Below are 22,853 nucleotides of genomic sequence, written 5' to 3'. Positions count from 1 at the left end.
TCAATGTTTTTTTGGACATGGAGCATGTGCCCATAACCTGAAGAAGGTGCTCTTTGGCACCTATTGTAGTGATAAAGAAACTGATGCTCAGAGAGGGTGAGCAACTTGCCCAGGGTCACACAGCCAGCGAGCAGTGGGGCTGAAATTTAAAACCAGGTTCATCTAACTCCAAATCCATATTGCCATGGATTAAACATAGTTCCGATTTTAAAAAGCTCCTGGTTCCCAGTGGGGAAACAGACGGAATCACAGCTTTGCATACACAGCGCAGCGGTGTGGAAATAAAAATAAGAGCAAACGCACGCTGGCAGGAAGCGCTGTGGCTGGCAGGGGTGGGCGCGGGCAGGTGTCTCGGAGCACGTGGTCAGCACTGGGCTCCAGGGCAGGAGTTTCTGGCCAGGGAGGGGGAGAGCAGGAGGCTGGGTGGGTTTGGGGAGCGTCGGCCGTGACCGCGACGCCGGGTTGTGGCATGAGGCTGTGAAAGGGTCTCTCCTGAGCTCTCCAGACGCCCGTTAGATCTGCTTACCGACCCGCGCAGCACCCACTCGCTGTTCCTTAAGAACCCGCTCGTTAAGGGTGACTTTGTGGTGGGATTTGCTGATCAGGACGTAAACTCCGGACACGCAGCTGCAGGCGTTCCGTCGACATCCAGACGCAGCGGCCTTCCCGTCCTGGAGCACCACATCCGCTCACAGGGCTTTGAAAGTGGGGGGAACTCTGCGCCCCCCCCCCCAAGCTGGAACCCTTGGAGAGCCACCCGAGCCCCGGCTGCGTGGATGAACCAACAGTGAGCCACGGGTGTTTAACGTGCACTACGAGTCTTCAAAACCAACTGTTTGAAATGGCTGCATTTAGCCGAGGGGACGGCGGGCGGCGGCCAGCGAGGGTACCTGGGCCTCAGCCTTTTGCGAGTGGGGTGGGGTCCCATAAGTGGCTCGATCATGCAGCGCGTGGGGAAATGCACGTCCAGGAGCTGCTCGTCCTCCCCCTCCCTGGGCTGCCACCTGAGCCCCTCCTGCTGCAAGTTCTGGGGCCCAGACTCTGCCCCAGTCCCAGGGCCCTGGAGGGGCCTCTCTCCTCATGGGGCCTGTAGGGGGCAAATGTGCACCCCCAAAATATGTTCTTACTCTTCACCTGTTCCTGTGGGTGCTAGCCCATTGTAATTCGACTTGTGAAGACCTAATTTTCGGGTAACGTGGCCGGCTGAGGGGGGCTTGACCCTCTTACTGGAGAAGGCCACGGCCCGGCCGCAGCAGGGTTGGGGAGCAGGGAGCCACCGTTCTGGGGGAGAAAGCCAAAGGACCCAAGGATGGCCGGCCAGGGTGCGACTGCCCCTGGAGGAAGCCCTCCAGCCTCTGAGCCTCGCGGCGGCTGTGCAGCGGCTGAGGCTAAGCCGGTGGCCTTCCCCTTGCAGGTGCCTCCGGCTGCTTTCCCTGGAATGTCCCACCCAGCTGCCAGGACGAGCAGGTGCCTGGACCCCGCCCCTTGCTTTCTCTCGCTTTGGGCCCTGCAGCCCCTGCCCCGCCCTCCCCGACCTGCCTCGTCCTTGGCTGCGCGAGGCCCTCCCCCAGCCCCCCACCCTTGTGTGCCTGCTCAGTGATGCCGTCATCCACCCACTTCTCTCCCCGGGACGCAGGGGGCTGGAGGTCTGAAGACTTAGAGTCTGGAGAGGACAGATGCCTGCCGTGTTCACCCAGCAGCAGCGCGGGGACATGGTGGGTGGGTGTGTCCAGGAAGGGCTCTCGTTGCTGTGCTGCAGGTGGCAGAGCTCACCTGAACCCCTGCCAGCCCCCTCCTTCCGGGCAGCTTGAACGTGCCGTGGAGGCTCCCGGCGGCCGTGGCCTGGTGAGCGTGGCAGGGGTGGCACCGTGGCTGCCCCCACCGGGCAGGTGAGAGGAGCAGCAGAGCCTGCCTCGCGCCTGGGTGCTGTGCAAGTGCGTGCTCCGCGCAGACGTGGGCACGGGGTCCTGAGTGGGCCAGCCTGCGCCTCCTGGAGTCTGTCCTTCCTGGTTTCCGTTTTTCTTGGCTCCTCAGCTCCCCGTGTGCTGCTGACTTGCCTTTAGGGCATCATTTCAGGCTGGGTTGGGAGATAGGGGCCCACTTGAGCTTCCCGGGAGACTCCCCGACCTCATGAGGGACCCTAAATAGAGAAGGGGCGTCCGCGAGGGACCACGGGGGGCCACTGCCTCGCCGCGTGCCTGTGTCCTCCGTGCTCTGTGCACCTGCTGAGGACCGTCCCCACAGCTCACGGGGCCGGGGAACCGGGTTGAGGGCAGGTCCGGCTGCTCGGCCTCTCTGGGTTCTAGTTCCTTTTTCCTGGCTGAGCAAAGACGAGCGGTCAGCGTGACGTGGCTGCCGCCGGTCCAGCAGGCTGTGGCCACGAGACCAAGACCACAGGGACCACGAGAGGCCGAGGGCAGGAGGGGCGGGCCAGGCCGCGCAGCAGCAATCCCAGCCTCCTTCGGTGCGAATCTGTGGGATTTGGGGGCGCTAAATGGGCCTGGAGAGGAGCCACTGGGCTCGGCTGCCCACGATGGTCCATCCCCGGAGGGGCTTGGGGCTGCGTGGCCAGAGGATATCCCGGCCTCGTGCGCAGCACGTGATCCTCGGCCTGCCTGGAAGCCCCGGCCAGGCCCGACCGAAACCCCGACTCGTGGTTGCGTAACGGCCGCATCGGGCGCTGTGTGCGGCCAGCCGGAGGCCGGCTTCACCGTCCCTCCGCAGACGTCCCGACGAGCCCGCAGCTGCAGCCCAGCCCGCCCCCGCTGTCACGGCGCTTCCAGGTTTTCAACACGCAGTTCCCGATTCTTCAGCAGGCAGGGTTTCCCCACACGGCCTCAGAGCCTCGCAGGCAGCCGGGCCTGGGCCTCGCCTGCTGCTGCGCCTCGGCCAGCGGCAGGAAGCGGAGGCCCCAGGAAGCCCCTGCGGTCGGGGCGCCCGCGGCTGCGAGCGCTTCCTGTCCCGCTCCCTGCACCTCCCACCCCGGTTTCAGGCCCGTGGGCTGAGGCAGGGACCTGGGAATGAGCCCAGGCCGGCAAGGAGGTCAGGCCTGTGGGCCAAGGCAGGGACCTGGGAATGAGCCCAGGCCGGCAAGGAGGTCAGGCCCGTGGGCCGAGGCAGGGACTTGGGAACGAGCCCGGGCCTGGGACGACGTCAGGCCTGTGGGCTCAGAGCCACCGAGCCCCTCGTGCTGTCGAGGCCGCGTGTGTGCGACGAGGGAAGCGGTTTGTGTGTCCTCTGTGGGGCAGTCTGCAGCCATTGAGTGAGCGCTGCCCATGGGGCAAAGACCGGGGCTTGCATCTCTGGGGGGCCACGCACGGCGTGAGGGTGCGGTAGGTTCTGGCAGGTTCTGGCAGGTTCCGGGGGGGCTGCTCCCCCAGCGGCAGTGCGAGGGCCCCTGGACGGGGTGGACACTGCTGTACCGGGTGGCGGCCGTCCGAGCTGGACAGAAACGCCACCCGCTCCGACCGCTTTCCCCAGGATCCCCCGGGTCCCTCGGCAGACGCTCCGCGTTCAGGCACCTCACGACACGCCGGGCTCCTGTTCCTCGTCTCCTTCCCCCGTGACAATCTCGAGGATTTGTCCGCTTGAACCCGAGGCCGGCACACGGGTTAGACCAGCGCGTCGCGCCTGGTGAGGAGCGGGCGGGGGCGGCCGGGTGCGGGCGAGCCTCCCGTCCTCACTAGCCGAGAGCCAGCTTGGCTTCTGCTGTCCTGACTCACTCCTACGGAAGTTGGCCTGCCCTGTCCCTGGAGGCCAGCCCCGCATGGGCTGCAGGGAGGGGACAGCGCGGTCCCCTCCCTGCCCAGGTAGTCGGCAGGGGCAGCTCCACCTGGGGAGCTCAGGCTGCGCCAGAAGCCACGAGGCCTCCGACGGCTGGCGTCACGCCTGCCTCCCATGGCGCTAGGTAAGTCCCTTCCGCTCCTAGTTTCCATCTGAAAGATGAGGAGGAAAATACCTGCCATTACTGCTTACAAATTGCTCTCGGAGTCCACAGATCAGCTGTCTGGGGAAGCCACATGCCCGGAGGCCTCCTTGGAGAGCCTGGCAGACGCCCTGCGCCGGCTGACAGCAGCGGCAGCCTCGGAGCCTGCCTGCGGCGAGAAAAAGCACGGCAGCCTGGGTTCTGGTAGTCATGTTTACACAGTCACGTGGAAATGAGAGAAAGCGTTCTCGAAAAGGAGGGAAAGAGCAGTGAGCGCAACGTAAGCCACTAAGAGGGTCTGGCGCGGGGCTCGGGGGCCTGAGGCTGGCGGCGAGGGGTGGGCACTGTGTAAATTACAGACTGCCAGGAGCAGTTCCAGCAGACGGATGAAACGTGAATGGAGGCCCAGGTTGTCAGATCTTGTCATTTTTCAAGAAAAGCCAGATATTCTGGTTTTTCAGGTGTTGTGTAAATAATTTTACAAAATAATGTGAGCCAATATAAGATTATTCAGCTTATGAGCTTCCAGTTTCAGGTTCCAGAGCTGCCTTGGGTTGAAGTGTGGGTGGAGCAGCGGAAAGATCTTAAGGGCTGGGGCCTGAAGACCAGTTTCCAGCCCAGGCCAGCACCTAGCGGCAGCTCATCTCTTCTTCCTGGTTTCACTTTTATTCCGTGGCAAGAGGCCAGCAGCTGTCACTCTTCCATGGCGCTTGCTACAGACCAGGCGCACTGCCGGGCTTTTTCCATGGCGCACCTCAAGACAACCACGTGAGGAAGGGTTGCTATTTTCACATTTTCAAAAGAGGAAACTGGGGTACAGACAAGTAAAGTAGCTTGTGCAAGGCCAGACGGGTTGACGGTGGACAGAGCAGTCTGTGCCTGGTAAGGGGAGACTGAGCGAGACAACGGTGGGAGTTGCTCTTGGAACCACCGGCGGCCGTTCCAGGCGAGCAGGCCCTGGCAGCAGGCACTGCCTCCCAGTGGGTGTGGTGGGCTCCCGTGGCTGTGCTCACAAGTTGTCCAGCAGCTTATGCATTTTCAGATGAGCAAGGAGGATGCTGCAACCACTCCCAGAACCAGAGAGCGACATGATGTGAAGAAATCACCGTGCTGGAAAACGGCTCCTTCCCAAGTATTTTAAACTGGTGCACAGTAGGTGCTAAATAAATACATGTGAACTTGAATTGGATTGAATTCAGGAGACAAGTGCATGTCGACGTGGTGAAGACCTCTGGCTCTCCGGGACGATGGGCGGTGTCCCCCATATGAGCCCACGAGCAGAGACCAGGGCTCCAGGAAGACAGAGCCCAGAAGGATGCATGGTTTGGACAGAGGAGCAGGGAGAGGAGGGCAAAGGGGTACAGCTGAAGACGGGGTCATCCCATGCCGTTGGGCTGACCACCTGGTCAGTGCTTCCTCTCCACCCAGTGCGTCCCACCACTCACCTCACAGCGAATGTGCATGAAGGAGACGAAGGAGCAGGTGAAGACAATGGCATTTCCAGGAGTGGAAACAATTTTTGAGAAGCTGGATTAAGACATTATGTTGATCACATATTTGGAAGAAATTAAAGATAAATGGCTTAATTAAAAATCAATTTGGCCAGAATAAGAGTGATCAATATTGTATCTGCTATTGTCACTGAGGATTTTGGACACTCCTCTGTATTCTATCTATATCTATCTATCTATCTATCTATCTATCTATCTATCTATCTATCTATCTATCTATCTATCTATCTTTCTATCTACTTATATAATGAAATGGGCCATGCCTCTGCTACTAGAAACAGTCTAAAAGGGCAACAATAAATGTTTGGACAGTCAATTATGCCTGTAATTTGTGGCATCAGCCACCAGATGGTGTTAGTGCCTTTTCAGGTTCATATCTGGTGACCAGTCATCCCAGTTTTCCAGGGTCTGAGGGGTTTCCCGGATGAGGGACTTTCCGTGTTAAAACTGAGAAAGCCCAAGAAAAACTAGAACAATGGACTACCCCAGTCCATAATCATGTAACGAGCTTTTCTTTAACCTACATAAAGTTTTAGAATCATCCTTTCATTACTACTAAAACGCCTCCTAAAATTTACAAGCAGTTATGGGCTATGGAGTTGCTCTGTGAGTTCAAGCCGAAAGACACCGTGCGGGCGGGCGGAACCCCTGCTTCTGCTCACCGTGTGACGAGGCAGCGAGGCAAAGGCCGGCCGCTCCTAGGCGGGACTCAGCGTGGGAAACGCGGGCTGGTTGGATTCGTGCCTCGAGTTCTTCTTCCTCAAAGGGGGACGAGTCTATTCCCGTCTTGAAGGTGACCTGCCACCCCACCTCGACGTAGGCTGTGAGGACTGAGCACGTCGTGTGAAGGGCTGACGCAGAGCATGGAGCTTGGGAGGCGTGGCCGCTGCCCCTCACCTCCCAGGTCCCCGCAGAAGCTGGTTTTCAAAGGCAACAGAAAACATCTGCCTCTGAAAACGCAAGATAACTAGATAAATGGCTCTCAGCACAGACCCACAGCAAACCTGGAATAGCGGGGCAAAGCCACGTTGGGAGCCTAGGACTCAGAAAGGGGGCGGTGAGTTTCCCACATAGGCCGGCTGCTGGGGAGGCCTACAGGGTGACCGAGAGCGCCCGGCGCCGTCCCCGCCCTCCCGCCAGCAACCAGGAGGCGGACGAGCTCGCAGGGGCCGTGAGCCGGAGGAGAACACCTGCCTCCAAGGCTCCCCTGCTGCTGCGGCCCGGAGCTTCTACGAAGCCCCTGGACCTGGTTAAACATTAACTCAGCAACTGGGCAGGGCTGGGTGGGAGGAGCTGAAAAAGAAATCAGACTCTTTTGTACTTCTTGTCATTTTTCCTCATCACATTTATATATGTTCTTTCAGAAAAAGCAATCAGAGTCTCTGTACCATTATTTTAACAATGAACAAAGCTCGCACGCCAATACCGTCTCCAAGGTGTGCATTCTGCAACACTCAGGCGTTCGAGAGGCGGCCAGAGACGCTGAAGAGATTCACCAAGAACCTGCCATCGCGACTCAAGGCGGCTCCTGCTGTCCGGGGGCCATGTCCAGCCGCTCAAGCAAAGCCTGCACAACCAGTGTGTCTTGGGAGAGGCCAGGCTGGGGGTGAGAGGAGCTGGGAGGGGCCAGGCTGATGGGAAGAGGAGCTGGGAGGGGCCAGGCTGGGGGGGAGAGGAGCTGGGAGGGGCCAGGCTGGGGGGGAGAGGAGCTGGGAGGGGCCAGGCTGGGGGGGGGGAGAGGCCGGGCAGGCCGGGAGAGGAGCTGGGAGGGGCCAGGCTGGGGGGGAGAGGCCAGGCTGGAGGGGAGAGGAGCTGGGAAGGGCCAGGCTGAGGGAGGTTGGAGCTGGGAGGGGCCTCCCTGCATCCCACGCCCTGCTGTGCTGGGCAGCAGCGTCTTGGCAGATGGAAATCATCATGGTGAGTGTGTTTCCCACAGTAACTGGCAGGTGCTACAGGTCAGGGCTTTTTGCTCCTCGGAGCTCTGAGCCACCTTGTCTGAATGAGAATCTCCTGGGCCCAGGCCTCCTGCTATGCTGCAGGCAGGAGTGGAGACCCCAGCACCCACAGGAAGGGGTCAAGCACGTGGAAGATAAGCTGTGACTAAGGAAAACAGAAAACAGGAGGCCCAGGGGGATCCAGTTGGAGTTGTCAGACAGCTTTAAAAGAGCCATGCTGCAGTGTTCAAAGATTTAAAGGACAATGTTGAAAAATCTGGCAGAGAACTAGAAACAATTCGAGAAGGAACCACAAGGAAACCCTAGAACTGAGAGTGCAATGAGGAGAACCCGAGGCACGGCTTCCCTGGGCTGAGTGGCTCCCGCTTGCGAAGCAGGCTGACTTTTGCTGGAGCGCCCAGCTCCCGCTGACCCATGGCCCTGCCCCCTTGGAGTGGGGGTCGCCCCTGTGCCCCGCGGAGGCTCCCGGGGTGCTGATGGTGCCTGGGAAGGCCCAGCTGCGCGTGCTGTGCTCATGGCATCTGATTCAGGAAGCAGAGCAGGGCACCGAGCGCCAGATTCGAGGACACGTTTAGTCAGAGACTCCCGTGGGCAGAAATCATGGGGGGGGCACAGGGAACCCTGGAGAGGAGCCTCCCTCAGGAAGCCGGGCTGGGGAAGGACGCTGCTGGGCCCAAGGCCGGGAGAGCGCGGGAAAGGAGCGCAGCCGCCCTCCAAGGTCTCCACGTCCAGGTCAGGCCCAGCGCCCGTGAGCGGCATCTACGCTCAGCCCCATCTTGCCAATAGTGAACCTGAGACAAGAGCACTGCCCTGTGCCTAGGGGCCCGGCTCCCAAAAGGCAGGACGGAGCAAACGCGGGCCACCTGCCTGCCCCGGGCACCCGCGGGGCCCAGGGGGAAAGAGCCCGGCTCCTGCTCCCCTGTGAGCAGCGGGAAGACGGCGTCTCAGGCCCCGCGGGCAGTCCCTCTTTCCTCTAGAGCAGGCCTGCGCAAGCTGGCCACACAGAGCTGGCTCACCACCTGCTGGCTTTTTCTTTTTTCCCCCCACATAATGAACTTGGTCACTGAAAAGTTATATCAAAAGCATAATCAAACCAGCAGCATATCTCAGCCTACATGTAATATCCGGTGTTAAAAACTGCTTTTTGACTTTGGATTAAAGGGGGAAATGGAAAGGACAAGTGAGTTTATATGGCTATGAGTCTCCAAAAAAGAGTTGGGAGGTCATCAGACACATAAGGCGTGCTTATGCACGCCTCCGCAGGGTACCAGAGACAGCCAAGGTAGATGGAAACCCAGGTGCTGGTTCTGCTGAGGGCTGCAGAGACCCACAGGTTCTATGGTCATGGCAGATGGCTCTGGAGTTCAGGGCCATGTCAGTTGGCCCTACTTTGGAGTTTGTGTTCCTCAGTGTGATGGAATTGGACTCAGATATGACCTTTCTACACATGCCTCTTCTGTTACTTTTACTGGACCTGTGGTTGGCGTTTGGGTTGGTGTATACTCAGGAGACCTGAATCTCTGGACTGTTCATGTGACGGCTAGGCCTGGGCCTCAGCAGACTTGCAACTCCTACCCTCTGGTTTGTTGAACTTACCCTGGCCAGCTGACAGGGAGGTGAAGAGGGTCAACCACCACACCAGGGAACCAAGAGTGCTTACAGCTGCAAGCAGGAGAATTGCATCCATCATCCATGTGGAATCTAAGCCCCCTCTTGATGTAGAGGGGGACTGGACATAACCATCCCAGGTCCACAGGATGGAGGAATAGAGTATGGATTAGAGTGGACTTACTGGTGTTCTGCTGGGGAACTATTGTGATTAGTAAGGGAAGAAATTGTAGTAGTGATGTGGAGAGGGTGGCCACGGTGGCTGCTGATGGTCGGGAGAGGGCAGAAGAGATATGGTGTGGGGGCATTTTCAGGATTTGGAGTTGTCCTTGGTGCTGCTGCAGGGATGGATGCTGGATGTTGTGTGTCCTGCTGTGGCCCACTGGGTGGATTGGGGGATAGTGTGGACTAGAGTGTGGACCACTGTCCATGTGGTGCAGCAGTGCTCCAGAAAGTATTTGCCAGGTGTAGAGGATGTGCCACAATGATGGAAGAGGTTGTTGATGTGGGAGGGGTGGGGTGGGTAGGGTGGGGGTATATGAGGACCTCATATTTTTTGAATGCAACATTTAAAATAAAATTAAAAAAAGGATGAGGGATTCCCATATATATCCCACCCCCAGCCACCTACTAATGACTTCTTACGTTAGTGTGGTACATTTGTGACAATTGATGAATAAATGGTGAAGCACTGCTTCTAATCAGAGTTTATAGTTTACATTGTGGTTTACACTTATTTCCAATGCCCTAAAAATGTCCCCATGTTACACCTATTCTCCACCCCCGCAGAACCTCAGGTGACCACTGTCTCTGTATCAGCGTAACAAGTTCTTTCATTACTGCAATAATAATAAGTCTGCTTTAGTCTATAGTTACATTCTCCCTTAACGTTTACTCAATCTTCAACTTTAAGGATTTGGGGATGGTGATGCCCACTCTGCTTCAGACTGAGAGGGGGCTTCGCTCTCAGGGGGCTGAGGGAAGGAACTGTTCTGCTTGCAGTTGTAGACACTCCTTGCTTTTTGGGATGGGCGTTGTCCATCATCGTGATTTCGTTTGTTGTCTTGGGTGAGTTTGATGAACCTGAGAGGAGGTGTTGACCACACCTCTGTTGAGATTCAGGGCTCAACTGGCAGGTGAACAAGCCCAAGACTGAAGTTTCTGAGACATGTATTTAATGGGCATAGTGCTAATTATAGGTTCAAATAAAAGGGGCAGAAGAACCATATGTAGGGAAACTACAAATGAGTCTAATGCCATTACACTGGGGAGATCCGTTGTCATGTATTCCAAGGCAAGACCCATCGATGGGGTGCTGATTTCCAGGAGTGTCTGCCCTGCCTATAGAGTCCAGATGGCTCTAGAGCCCCCAGGAGCCCCAAGCTTGGGGCCCTAAGACCCCAACTCACTTGAAATCTCTTAGCTGCAAAAACTCTGTTGCATTTAGTGTTTTCGTCTTTTGGTTTCGTCTTTTTCCAAATGCATCACTGGTTTCACCACCTGTTTTTGTAAATAAAGTTTTATTGGAACACAGTTACACTTGTTTGTTTGCGTATTGTCAGCAGCAGAGTTGAATCGTAAAACAGTCAAACTGTTTGAAATCTGGTCCTTTACAGCAAGTTCTCCTCAGCCTGGTCTGGCGTCCAGCAAGTGTGCTTTCCATTCGAAGAGTCGTGCGAGTGTCCGGGCCTGGGGAATCTCATCGCTTAGCTTTATCCTAAAGGGGTCATTTAGGTGCAAATCGATTTTCTAATAACTTAGCAGTCTTGGGATCCCTCCATCTGGCCGAGGGGACTGGCTTCGGCGCACTCTTCTTCCCAGGAACCCGGCGACGGGGAAACAGGAATCTCAACTTGGGGAAATTGCACAGGGACGGGGGAGGGACTCAGTTACAACACCCCATTGCGACACTCGGCAGGGCCGAAAGTGACAAGAGTGTGGATTTCTCTTTTTGGAAATGCGAAGGCATTTCCGCTTCTCAGCGCGGGACAGGGCAGCAGCAGCGGGTGAGCGGGTACTTTCCTTATAAGCAGCGCCCCAGCACCGACATGGCAGTCTCCTCCGCCAGCCCGAGGCTGCAGGATGCCCGTCTGCAGGTGCCCCCGCCGTCACCTAATCTCCCTCCTCCTCTTCCTCTTCCATTCAGAGGCAGCCTGCCGCCCCTCCGGGAAAAGACCCTGCAAGATGCAAGTCTTCAGGTAAGGCTGGTGCCGAGGAGCTGGGTAGACAGGCCTTGCTACGGCTGCCAAGGGGCCTGGTCCTGGGGCTGGAGCAGGGGCTGGGGCTGGGCTGGGGCGGGGGCAGGGGCAGGGGCAGGGGTGGGGGCTGGGCTGGGCTGAGGCTGGGGCAGGGGCTGGGCTGGGGCAGGGGCAGGGGCTGGGCTGGGCTGAGGCTGGGGCAGGGGCAGGGCTGGGCTGGGGCAGGGGCAGGGGCTGGGCTGGGCTGAGGCTGGGGCAGGGTCTGGGCTGGGGCTGGGGCAGGGGCAAGGACAGGGGTAGGGGCTGGGCTGGGCTGAGGCTGGGGCAGGGGCTGGGCTGGGCTGAGGCTGGGGCAGGGTCTGGGCTGGGGCTAGGGCAGGGGCAAGGACAGGGGTAGGGGCTGGGCTGGGCTGAGGCTGGGGCAGGGGCTGGGCTGGGCTGGGGCAGGGGCTGGGGCAGGGGCAAGGACAGGGGTAGGGGCTGGGCTGGGACAGAGGAAGGGGCAGGGGCAGGGCAGGGGCTGGGGCTGGGGCTGGGGGAGAGGCAGGGGTAGGGGCTGGGCTGGGACAGAGGAAGGGGCAGGAGCTGGGCAGGGGCTAGGGCTGGGCTGGGCTAGGACTGGGGCAGGGGCTGAGACAGGGGCTGGGGCTGGGGCAGGGGCAGGGGTAGGGGCTGGGGCAGGGGCTGGGGCTGGGGCTGGGGCAGAGGCAGGGGTAGGGGCTGGGCTGGGACAGAGGAAGGGGCAGGAGCTGGGCAGGGGCTGGGGCTGGGCTGGGGCGGGGGCAGGGGCAGGGGCAGGGGTGGGGGCTGGGCTGGGACAGAGGAAGGGGCAGGAGCTGGGCAGGGGCTGGGGCTGGGCTAGGGCAGGGGCCAGAGGCAGGGGTAGGGGCTGGGCTGGGGCAGGGGCAGGAGCTGGGCAGGGGCTGGGGCTGGGGCAGGGGCTGGGCTGGGGCAGGGCAGGGGCAGGGGCAGGGGCAGGGGTCGGGGGCAGGGGCTGGAGCAGAGGCCAGGGTGAAGGGCTGGGGCTGGGGCCAGGGGCAGGAGCAGGGGCTAGGGGAGGGGCCAGGGGCAGGGGCTGGGGTTGGGCTAGGGTTGGGGCAGGGGCAGGGGCTGGGCTGGGGTTGAGGCAGGGGCTGAGGCAGGGGCTGGGGTTGGGGCAGGGGCAGGGCAGGGCCTGGGGCTGCCTCCTGAAGCGTCTTCAAGATGGCCAGTGTGGAAGGCTTGGCCAGAGGCCCGCTCTCCTTTCCCAGAGACTCTGGCAACTCTGAGAGGAAGAGGCAGTGACAAGGGACTGTCCGGGTGGTGGTCCCACAGACCGGGAGGTGCGGAGGGAGGGGCGCGGCTGCCTGTGAGGCAGTGGTCGTCTGATGTTGGCAGGTGGGTGGCCTCAGTTTCCCCATCTGTGAAACGGGTTTCACCGGAATGCAGACAACCATGGAATGAAGCTCTGTGGGCTGAGTGCTGGGGAACTAGTGTGCCTTTCAGCCGGCCAGGGCTTTGTCAGACGTCACCCGTCGTAAAGGTGACGGTGCGGTGCTGATAGCCGCGTCCTGCAGTAACCGGAGGGAAGCGTGTCAGGAGCGGTGCCGCGCTCCCCGCAGGGCTCTGCCTCCACGAGGGTGTGTGCCGGTGTGTCCCTGACAGCGGGCGTGCGCGCATGTGCGGGAGTGCGTGTGTGGGCGTGTGTGTATGTATGCGGGGGTGTGTGTGCTGGCGTGTGTGTGCATGCGGGCGTGCATGAGCGGGTGTGCGGGCATGTGTGCGCGGGCGTGTGCGTGTGCATGCAGGCGTGCATGTGTGTGTGTGCATGTGAGGGTGTGTGTGTGCGGGTGTGCGTGTGCGGGCGGGTGTGTGCAGGCATGTGCGTGTGCGGGCGTGTGTGTGCGGGCGTGTGTGTGCATGCGGGCGTGCATGTATGGGCGTGTGCATGTGGGGTGCGCGTGCTTCCCAGCGCAGGCCCTTCCTCCCCAGACTCACTTCAGTGGGTAATCTCCTGCTTCCGGAGGTTTCCGCGGCCGGAGCCCGAGGCGCCTCCCTGGACACCTGTACTGGGCGTTTGATCCTTGAGACAAGAATCGGCCCTGCAAAAAGTAGTCCCCGGAGGGTCGGGCGCAGCCACCCCAGGCCGAGGGCCGGCGGGGGGCGTTCTGGCCGCTGGGGCGTCCTGGGAGGCGTCCTGTCCACCAGCCCCGCCTCGCTGGGCGCGCCCTGGCCGGGAGGGCGGGGTCAGGAAGCAGAGCCTGGCGGCGCAGAAGGGGCCGAGCACGCAGCGGCAAAGTGCAGTGCCTCCAAAGCAAGGGCGTGGAAACGTAGTGAGCCCCTAAAACAGAGCAGGACAGCGCAGACGCCTCGCAGCCCAGGGCTCACCACCAACCGGCGCCACGTCCCGGCCGGGGCAGGACCTTGGCCAGCCTTGGTCAGGCCCCTCAGCCGGCCGGGGGGTCAGGGCTCTGGGGGAGGCGGGCGCCGGCGGCCGCGCCTCAGCTGGGCCCTGCGTTTCAGAATCTGGGACGTGAACCAGAAGACCTTCTACCTGAGGAACAACCAGCTGGTGGCGGGGTACCTGCAAGGAGCAAACACTCGGCTGGAAGGTGAGCGGCAGCCGCGGAGCTGGTGTCCTGGGGGCGCTTGCCCAGGCTCTGCGGCCTCGAGGGCTGCCCCCAGACCTGGGCTGTCCCCCCAGACCTCGGCTGCCCCCTCATTCCTCCCCTGCCCCTGCACCCAAACCTGGGCTGCCCCGCAGACCTCCCCTGCCCGTCCTGGTCCTGCTGGGTCTTTGCGCCCGCGCTGACCGCCGGCAGCACAGCCTCAAGGGGGCAGGGAGGGGCAGGTCTGGAGCAGGAGCTGCCACCCCCAGGCAGGGAGGTCCTGGGGCCACAGCAGGGAGGGACCAGGGGCCAGAGATGAGCTCCCCCTCCCCGTGTTCCTGAGTTCAAGTGCACGCACCTGGAAAGGCAGGTTGTGGGCCGCGTTCAGACGCGATCTGGCCCTGAACAAGCTGGGTGGTCCTGGACAAGCGTCACCCTCCACACCGCTGCTGGCCCTTGAGTGACGTGGGGGCAGTGGCTGACCCTGGGGCACTGCTCCCCATGCCCGGGTGCTCACCCACACCGGCCTCGCCTCGAAAGGCGCCTGTGGGTCTCCTTGCAGAGCCGGACGTGCCAGGCGGGGCCATGGGGGCCGGCCGCCCTGCGGGGTGGCTGCCAGGTGCTCTGTACGCTGACCATCCCTCTGTTCCCTCCAGAGAAGGTGGACGTGCTGCCCGTCGAGTCGCATGCTGTGATCCTGGGGATTCACGGGGGGCAGCTGTGCCTGGCCTGCGTCAAGTCTGGGGATAAGGTCAAGCTTCAGCTGCAGGTGAGGCCTCTGGGCTGCGAGCAGCCCTGGCCCCTCCGCGGTTGCGTCCGACGGAGCTGGGCGTCCCTCCCGGTGTCCCCTCCCATCACTCGGAAGCCAGCTGAGCTCCCAGCCAGCGTGGCAGCTGGGTGAGCCTCAACCCGCAAGCCTTGCGTGAACCTCTGCCGCATCCCACCGCGAGGTGCCCAGCAGAGCCGCTGGCCTGTGTAGGAGAGCGTGGGCGTGGGCTTGGCAGGCCGGGCCCGGCCGGCGGCCCCAGGGCCTTCCCCTTCGTCTCTGCTCCCGTTGGTTAGTAGGCTAGTGGCTAGTTGGCTAGTTGGTCAGTTGGTCAGTGGTTAGTTGGCCACTTGGGGCCCAGCGCAGGCCCCATGCAGCGTCAGCGGGCTGCCCCGCTCTGGGAGAAGGTGGCTTTGTCTCCGGGCTTGTCCGCAAGCTCCGGATGCTAATGCAGCGCACCTGTGGCGCTGCCCCTTCCCTCCCCCAGCGGCGGGGGGCTTTCCTGGAACACCTGCCTGCTCTTCGTGGGTGGGGAGGCCAGGGCATGCTGTGAAGCCAGCCGAGGACCCCTCCCACCACCCAGGGGCCAGGCCTGGCCCAGCACCTCCTCTGTGGGCCTCCGGGTGGCACTGGGCCTCCTGCTGGGCCATGAGAACCCTGCACGGTGCCCGCTGCGCCTGCTCTGGTCCGCGGAAGCCGAGCCGCGGGAGGGGGGCGGCGCCCTCCACTGCCCTCACCTGCCCCCTCTCGCCTGCAGGCCGTCAACATCACCGACGTGGCCAAGAGCAAGGAGCAGGCCAAGCGCTTTGCCTTCATCCGCTCCAGCAGCGGCTCCACCACCCGCTTCGAGTCGGCCGCCTGCCCCGGCTGGTTCCTGTGCACGGCCTCGGAAGCAGACCAGCCCGTCAGCCTCACCAACAGGCCCGCGGAGCCCGTCACCATCACCAGGTTCTACTTCCAGCAGGACCCCTAGCCCTGCTGCCCCAGCTCTGGCCGCCGTGGCGCGAGGAGCAGCCTCCGCGGGCCTGGAAACCGGACTGTCTCCAGCTCCTCGGCCACTGCTGCCTCCCAGGGTGCTCCCGAACCACAGTGGGGTCTGACCCCGCGGCCGCCCACCCCGCGGCCAGCTGCACCCCTAGCCGCCCGCACCCGCCCCCCACCCTCTGCCCTGTCCCCTCCACCAAACAGCTCACGCAGTGGACGCTGGTCCAGGAGGAAATCTTCAAGGGCCTGTGGCAAGTGGAGATTAAAAATTTACTGGTGCTTTTTAAAAAAATTACATCAAAGCAATGTGAATGAGAGTCCTTTATTTGGAGATCATGTCCTTTCTGGGTGGAGGATTGAACTGTTCTTGTGTTTGTGAAGTGATGGTGAAAGTAGCTGGCCGTTTCCTCTCTAAACTCTTATTTTTGTAAAGTCCTAGTATGTAAACCCGCTACATGGTTCCCTAAGTTTCCTTTCTGAAGTGTCCCTGCAAGTCTGGGCCCGGGCGCCACCTCTCCAGGCTGTGGCGGCTGCCTCCTGTCCGGCGAGAGGCCCCCCAGGCCAGCGCAGCTGTGGCCCCCGAGGCCCGGCCTCCCCAGAAGGCCGAGGGGCCCCCCACCCTCTCAGCACTCGTGATCCTGCGACGGGCCTGGGTCTGCCCTCCCCACCGCCAGCTCCTGGAGCAGGGCCAGCCCGTTGGCCCAGCTAAGGCGGTGCTGCGCGCTCAGGGGACGCTGTCCTGCTCCCGCACCGAAGCTTTTTACAATAAAACCGAGAAAGCCCGCCCACTCCGCCGGCTGTGTCCGGGTGCCAGGCTGGGGCTGGGGAGCCGGCCCTCTCCCTCCCGGGCCGCAGTCGTTCCCTGCCCAGACTGCGCGCAGCAGCTGCCGCACCACCTGAGACGGCCCACGTGCCCACCCGCAGGAGGCTGTCCAGGAGGCGGCCGGCAGGCACAGCAGGTCAGGGGCCTCCGGCGTGGCTGGGGCAGCGTTGCTCTGCAGTGTCCGGGCAGGCGGTGGTCTGCGCTGCGGCCGGCGCGTGGGCAGGCACTGTGGGACACAGTGGTTCAGCCGGGGCCTTTGGGCCCAGGACGCTGAGCTTGGGGGGCGGCTGTGCTCTGCTCCGTCTCCCAACGTGAAACATAAAATGGCTGAAGAGCGGGGCCGGGACGCGTGTGTGCCGCACGCCTCGGTGGTCGAGCCTGGCCACATGCTGCCGCCTGCGGGGTCTGGACTTGGAGTAGGGTCACCGGCGTGGGCAGCTGGGGTGGGGGTGGGGGTCTGTGAGCACGGGAAGGTGGGGGGTTCCCGGGGGATGCGGCTGCTGGTTTGAATGTGGGTGGGCGGGGTACCTGGAGCCCTCTCCCCAGGGCAGGGCGGTGAGGGCTGGGGCGCACATGCTGGGAGGACGCTGGGGCTGCTTTCGTCAGGAGTCAGGGCTTGGGGTCTTCCAGCTCCGCTTTCCAGAGGGTCCTGCAGGTGGCACCCAGGAAGAGGCGGTGCCGGCTGGGCTCGTCCCCAAGCAGGACTTCCTGTTGAATTCATCCGACGAAGAGGGTCATTGCTGGACACGAAGTAAACAGAGTGAAAGGCATCAGACGAGAGTCCCCGCGCCTCTCCAGGTGTCCGTCCTGCGCTGGGGGGCGCGGCTGCCGCCAGCTCCGGCCTGCCCTTCCTCGGAAGGCGCCGCCTGAGGGGAAGTGCTGGGAGCGCAAGAGGGCGCAGTCATGTCGCAGGAGGTGGTGCAGGCTTTGCGCCCCGCTCCCGGGGAGGGAGCTGCGGGGCCGGCCAGGCATGGCTAGTCCCGGGACCAGCAGCTTGAGCTCTGGACTTGCCCTGTCGCTCCCACTTCGAGGACGCTCAAGGACAAGTTACTCTCGAGCCTCCATTTCTGATTTTTTAATTTGGTTGACAGTAGTTTTCTACTTTCTTGGTCATAAGGCCGATTAAGAAACATTTCCAGTTTTACTTTTCTTGGCATAAATTGTGCTGAGTGGTAGGTATTAAGTTGGGATAACGTCATTGCAAACAATTTCGTGTTTTCTCTTCGGTGACAAACCTCCCGACCACGGGGCACAGCGCAGCTTGCTCGCGGTCACGCCAGCCCTCAAACTGTGCACCCTCAAACCCAGCATGGCTCAAGTGGAGGGACAGGCCTGCGCTGGCCTCTGGCCCTCAGCTCTGTGGGCCAAAGCGGTGGTTCAAGAAACATCCACCAGGGGTCAGCGTTGGGCTGGAAATGACCCTCCAGCCCGGCTCTGCTGGGTGGGAAGGCAACCCGCCTCGGGGCCCAGTTCTGGGTCCCAGCTGGTGAAGACCCCCTGGGGGAAAGCGGCTTTCTGCCCCCATCAAGCTGTAGTGCCCTGACTCGGGTGGTTCACCTCCTCGAGCCCTGGGGGCCTCTCCCCCCACCCTGCAGGTGCCAACTGTCCGAGGGGGAGGCCTGAGAACTGTGGGTCCTGCACCTGCCTTGAAGAGCACCTGCCTCCTGCTGAGGCCCTCCTGTCCCCGAGAGGCCCCTCCCACCTGCGCGGAGCTCTGCCAGCCTTGCACGGGAAGCGAGGCATTTCCCAGGTGGGGTGTGGTGTGGTAGTGCAGCCTAGACTTGGTTTTACCAGCAAGGAAAAACTGGAAAGCAAGTGTGATGGGGCAGGACTTCGGAGTTCTCCATCCTGGGCCCCAGAGCCCTGCTGTCCCGCTCACCCAGGCCTCGGGCGGAAAGTGAGCTGAGCAAAGTGTCACTGGCCCTAAAACCTCCCCAAGTATTATTATTTAAAGGGATAATGCAAACCCCAAAAGAATTTACAAAGTTTTGAATTGTAGGGGTGAATCCCAGGGAAGTGAAGTTCAGACGGCAAGCTACATAGGACTGGTCTTCACACACATTTGCGGAGTGTCCTAGAGCAGCCCTGCCTGACATTTGCTGGTTTGACACGTAAAATCATTGCAGGTCACCAGATGTCCACTTCCAGGGTCTTTCGTGGTTGTTGTTGATTTTATTTAATTTTTCCAACTGGATGACACACCCAAGCCTGCTAACACGTAGTCCTGAGCTTTTTTTTTTTTTTAAGAGAAGTTGTAGGTTTACAGAAAAATTATACTATTAACTACTGTCCAGATTTACATGAAAGTTCATTGGGTTGTACATTTCCCATTTTAACCGCATTCAAATAGATATTTCAGTGCTGTTAATTCCATTCACCAGGTTGTGCTACCACCACCAACATCCACTACCAAAACTGTCCCATCACCCCACGAAGAAGCTCTTACCAACTCAGGCATGAACTTCCACTCCAACCCCTTCCTCAGCCCCTGGAAACCGTACTCTAGTTTCTCACTCTGTACTTGCACATTCCAATAATTTCGATAAGGGAGATCATATGCTATTTGGCTTTATTGTCTGGTTTATCTCACTCAACATGATGTCTTCAAGATTCATCCATGTGTCATATATATTAGAGCTTTGTTCCCTTTTATGTCTGAAAAATATTCCCTTGTATGTATATGCCACATTTTGTTTACCCATTTATCTGTTGATCGTGACACTTGACTTGCTTTCATCTTTTGGCAATTGTGAATAATGCCACTATAAACATTGGTGTGCAAGTATCTGCTAGAGTCCCTGCTCTCAGTTCTTTGGGGTCTATACCGAGAAGCGGGACTGCTGGGTCATACAGTAATTCTGTACTTAACTTTCTGAGGAACCACCAAGCTGTCTTCCACATTGGCTGCACCATTTCACATTCCCACCAACAGTGAATGAGTGTTCCTATTTACCTATATCCTCTCCAACACTTGTTATTTCTATTGTTTTTTCTTTTTTCAATAGCAGTCATTCCAGTGGGTGTGAGATGGCATCTCATTGTGTCTTTGATTTGCATTTCCCTAGTAGTTAATGATGTTGAGCTTATTTTCATGTGCTTTTTGGCTATCTGTGTATTTTCTTTGGAGAAATGTCCATTCAAGTCTTTGTCCATTTATTAATAGGGTAGTTTATCTTTTTTATTATTGAGTTTTAGGAGTTATTTATATAGTCAAGATATAAGTCCCAAGGTTGATTTATAAAAATCATTTCTAGTTGCTCCCAGTACCACTTCCAGAAATGATGCAACTTGACCATGTGTTTATTCTAATTCTTTTGCACTGATCTGTTTGTCCATCTTTACACATTTCAATTTGAACTATTTTCTAATTTTCCCTGTGATTTCTTCATCCTGTGGGCTATTTAGAAGTATGCTGCTTTATTTCCAAATATTTAGGTGTTTTCTAGATAGAATATTGTTGATTTTTTATTTAAACCCATTGTGACTTGAAAACATCATCTGTATGATCTCAATCTACTGAAATTTAGAGATTGTTTTATAGTCCAGTGTATGGTCAGTCTTGTGAATGGTCCATGTGCACTTAAAAAGAATGAGTACTCTGCTGTTTGGGTTGGTATTCTATAATGTCAGTTTGGTCAAGTTCAGTGAGTGTGTTTTCAGATCATCTCTATCCTTGTTGTGTGTTAAAGGGCTCAACTATGATTGTGGATTTTCTGTTTCTCACTTTGGTTGTCTCAATTTTTGCTTGATGGATTTGGGAGTTCTGTTGTTTGGTTCATATATATTTAGGATTATTATCTCTTCTTGATAAACTTAGTCTTTTATCATTATTAAATGATCCTTTTGATTTCTGAGACTCCTTATATTAAAATCTACTTTGTCTCAAATTAATATTACATAGTATTTTGTTTTTCATTATTTTATTTTCAATGTCTGTACCTTGATCTTTAAAGTGTGTCTTTAATAAATATAATATAGATGGGTCTTGTTTTCTTAGCCAGTTTGGCAAACTTTGACTCTTAATTGGAATATTTAATGTGATTATTGATAAGTTTACTACCATGCTACTTGTTTTATATATGTAATTCTGTTCTTTAAATTTTTTTTTTACTTCCCTGACCTCTTTTGAGTTAGTTATTTTTTAGTAATTGTTTTTATAACTGTTACTGGATTTTACTCTGAATTATTATTATAAAACTTCACATATAATGTGAAGTTGCATTTCCTCTTGTGCTTTGTGCTCTTCTTGCCATATGCTTTGCTTTGACATGTTATAACCCCCCAATATGTCATTATCTTGCCTAACATAGTCAATTGACTTTTTTTTGTAATTGAACAAATATTTATTAAGCACCTACTCTGTGCCAGACACTGTGCTAGGTGCCCTCACTGTGTGCTGTTCCCATAGCACAGTCACCTGTTCAGAAATTAAAACCAAGAAAAGGAACATTGTTGCAACCATACAAACTGGGGTGTCGTGGATACAAGCAATCCCCATGCCAGAAAATGCACCCACCAGAAACCAGTCTTCTTTCTCTGCACAAGTCTCTAAAAGCAGCTGTTCCATAGCATCTCAATACTCACCGAGAACGAGTTGTGACCTTCCAGCTCCCACGACGGGTGCCTGGTGGACACTCAAATACTCTGAACGCTACTCAATAAAAAGAGCAAAATGGCCTGGTGTAAAGGGTGTTCATGTTTGGATTAGAAAATACCCTGTTTGTACGGTTGTAATGGCTCTTAAGAAAGATATAAATGTCCCCGCTCTGACTGCATAAGCGTTTAAGGTAGACCTTGTTCTGGATTCCTGAGTCAGAATCTTCCAGTTGTCCACAACCTCACAAGGCCAGAGGAGCCGGAGATTTCTATTCCGAGGAGGACTGTGTGGACAGCACAACTGGTTTGGAAACACGACAGACTGCGCCTGCATTTACAGGAGCAACACAATCAGTGGACGCCCCAGGCCTCGGCCGCGCCGCCCTGTTGTTGGCGCCCAGGTGGTCAGGCCGCAGCGGACGTCGTGGAGGTCGTCCGTTGTGGAGGTCGTCCGTCTTGCCGTCGAGCACTTCCAGGCAGCTCTTGAGCTCCACCTTCAGGGGCGCCGTCGGCCCTTGCTCTTCTCAGTGTCCACCTTCAGGGACTGCACTTGGTCTTCCAAGTTTCGATACTCTCTCTCCGCCGCCTCTAACTTTTCAGAGACGTAGTCACACTCCGACAAGAGCTGAGGTATGAGCTTGCTTTGCTTTCGGAGATCTTTCAACTCCGTCTCCGTTTCCCGGAGTTCCAACTCCAGTTCCCCAACCCTCTTCCTCAGCGGGCTGTTGTTCTCCTTCTCGCGGTCTGTCTCGCTGCACTGCTCTTCCAGTTGGTCAGTCTTGTTCCGGCGCCAGTTGTGTGCGTCTCTGCAGATGGAGAACGGTCTCTTCCGCTGCTCCGTGCTGGCCGCCGGCCGCCGGCTCCTGCAGCGCGTGGTCAAGTGGGCGCTGCTCTCCCGGAGGGTCTCCAGCTCCGTCTCCCGTTTCTTCACGCTGGCAGCACTCTGTCTCAAGGTGAGCTAGAGCTTGTCGTTCTCAGACTTTAGGTGCGCGTCGTCAGGCCCGCGTGGGAGGCCTCGTCGGCGCTGAGCGCTTGGGAATGGTTACTTGAGGTCTCGGTTTTGTCCTGGGACTTGTCTCTCACTATTCTGGCAACTTCTTTCACTTCCTGGAATTTCTCTGCAAATTTCATCAGCTGCTGCTGGGAGGAGAACCCCAAACCGAACACCACGTCGGCCCTGCTGTCGGCCCACTGCCCCAGCTTCTGCGGCGTCCTGGTGAAGGTCGTATTTGGTGTGATTGTGCTGCTGCTGATCACCTCGGCTCTGCCCACACTGAAGATGCAGGAGCTGTGCCTCGTGACATCATAGAAGCAGGAAACGGTGGCCACGTGCTTGCCGGCAGGCACCCTGTTCTTGGTGCTCGGGTCGATCTGGAAGACGTGGGCTTGGGTGGGGACGATGGGCTGTTCTCCCATCTCCGGGGCTGCCTGGGTGGTGCTCCAATGGGGCCAGTGGTTTTCGCTGTCTGCCCACTCAGCAGCCGCTCCCCATGTGCACATGCTGTGGCCCGCACGAGCCCGGCTCGGTCCCAGCGCCGCTCCACACACGGGCTGCGCAGCAGCCATGCCGCTGGCACTGCTGCTGCTGTGGGGCTGTCGGGGTCACCGCCAGGTGCAGGCGGGTGGGCTCAATTGACTTTTTAAAAATGTAATTCAAAAAATTAAAACTCTTTTCTACTTACCCATATATATTATTGTTCCTTGTGCTGGCACTCCTTTGTATAGGTTCTAATTTTTATCTTGTATCATCCCTTCATCTTGATGGATTTCTTTACTTTTCTTGCAGTATGGGGTGCTGGTGACAAATACCCTGTGACTTTATTTATTTGAAAATGCCTATACTTTGCGTTTTTATTTAAAATAATTATATGGGATAAAGAACTACAAGTTGGTTGATTT

At 58.0% G+C, this 22,853-nt stretch overlaps 1 protein-coding gene and 1 pseudogene across 4 annotated transcripts; one reads left to right on the top strand and one right to left on the bottom strand.

Annotated features, from left to right (window-relative positions):
* Positions 1 to 1,809: 1,809 nt before the first annotated feature.
* On the top strand, positions 1,810 to 15,837 carry LOC101446165 (interleukin-1 receptor antagonist protein). Of its 4 annotated transcripts, none has more exons than XM_071208694.1 (5): positions 1,810 to 1,889; positions 11,146 to 11,197; positions 13,700 to 13,788; positions 14,442 to 14,554; positions 15,309 to 15,837. In XM_071208694.1, the coding sequence occupies exons 2-5, from the start codon at positions 11,184 to 11,186 to the stop codon at positions 15,522 to 15,524; spliced, it is 432 nt and encodes a 143-aa protein (XP_071064795.1). In that variant the 5' UTR covers positions 1,810 to 1,889; positions 11,146 to 11,183; the 3' UTR covers positions 15,525 to 15,837. The 4 variants fall into 4 exon arrangements, with proteins under 4 accessions (XP_071064795.1, XP_023442725.1, XP_004452065.1 ...); XM_023586957.3 differs by lacking the exon at positions 1,810 to 1,889 and adding an exon at positions 3,713 to 3,907; XM_004452008.5 differs by lacking the exon at positions 1,810 to 1,889 and adding an exon at positions 10,909 to 11,005.
* Positions 15,838 to 21,223: 5,386 nt separating this feature from the next.
* LOC101411694 (homer protein homolog 2 pseudogene) lies at positions 21,224 to 22,370 on the bottom strand (annotated as a pseudogene).
* Between the last annotated feature and the right edge of the window lie 483 nt (positions 22,371 to 22,853).

Source organism: Dasypus novemcinctus, chromosome 17 (assembly GCF_030445035.2).
Source record: "Dasypus novemcinctus isolate mDasNov1 chromosome 17, mDasNov1.1.hap2, whole genome shotgun sequence".
In the NCBI taxonomy this organism is placed as follows: Eukaryota; Metazoa; Chordata; class Mammalia; order Cingulata; family Dasypodidae; genus Dasypus; species Dasypus novemcinctus.
The sequence above is the reverse complement of the archived record's forward strand: the minus strand, read 5'-3'. Positions and strand labels throughout refer to the sequence as shown.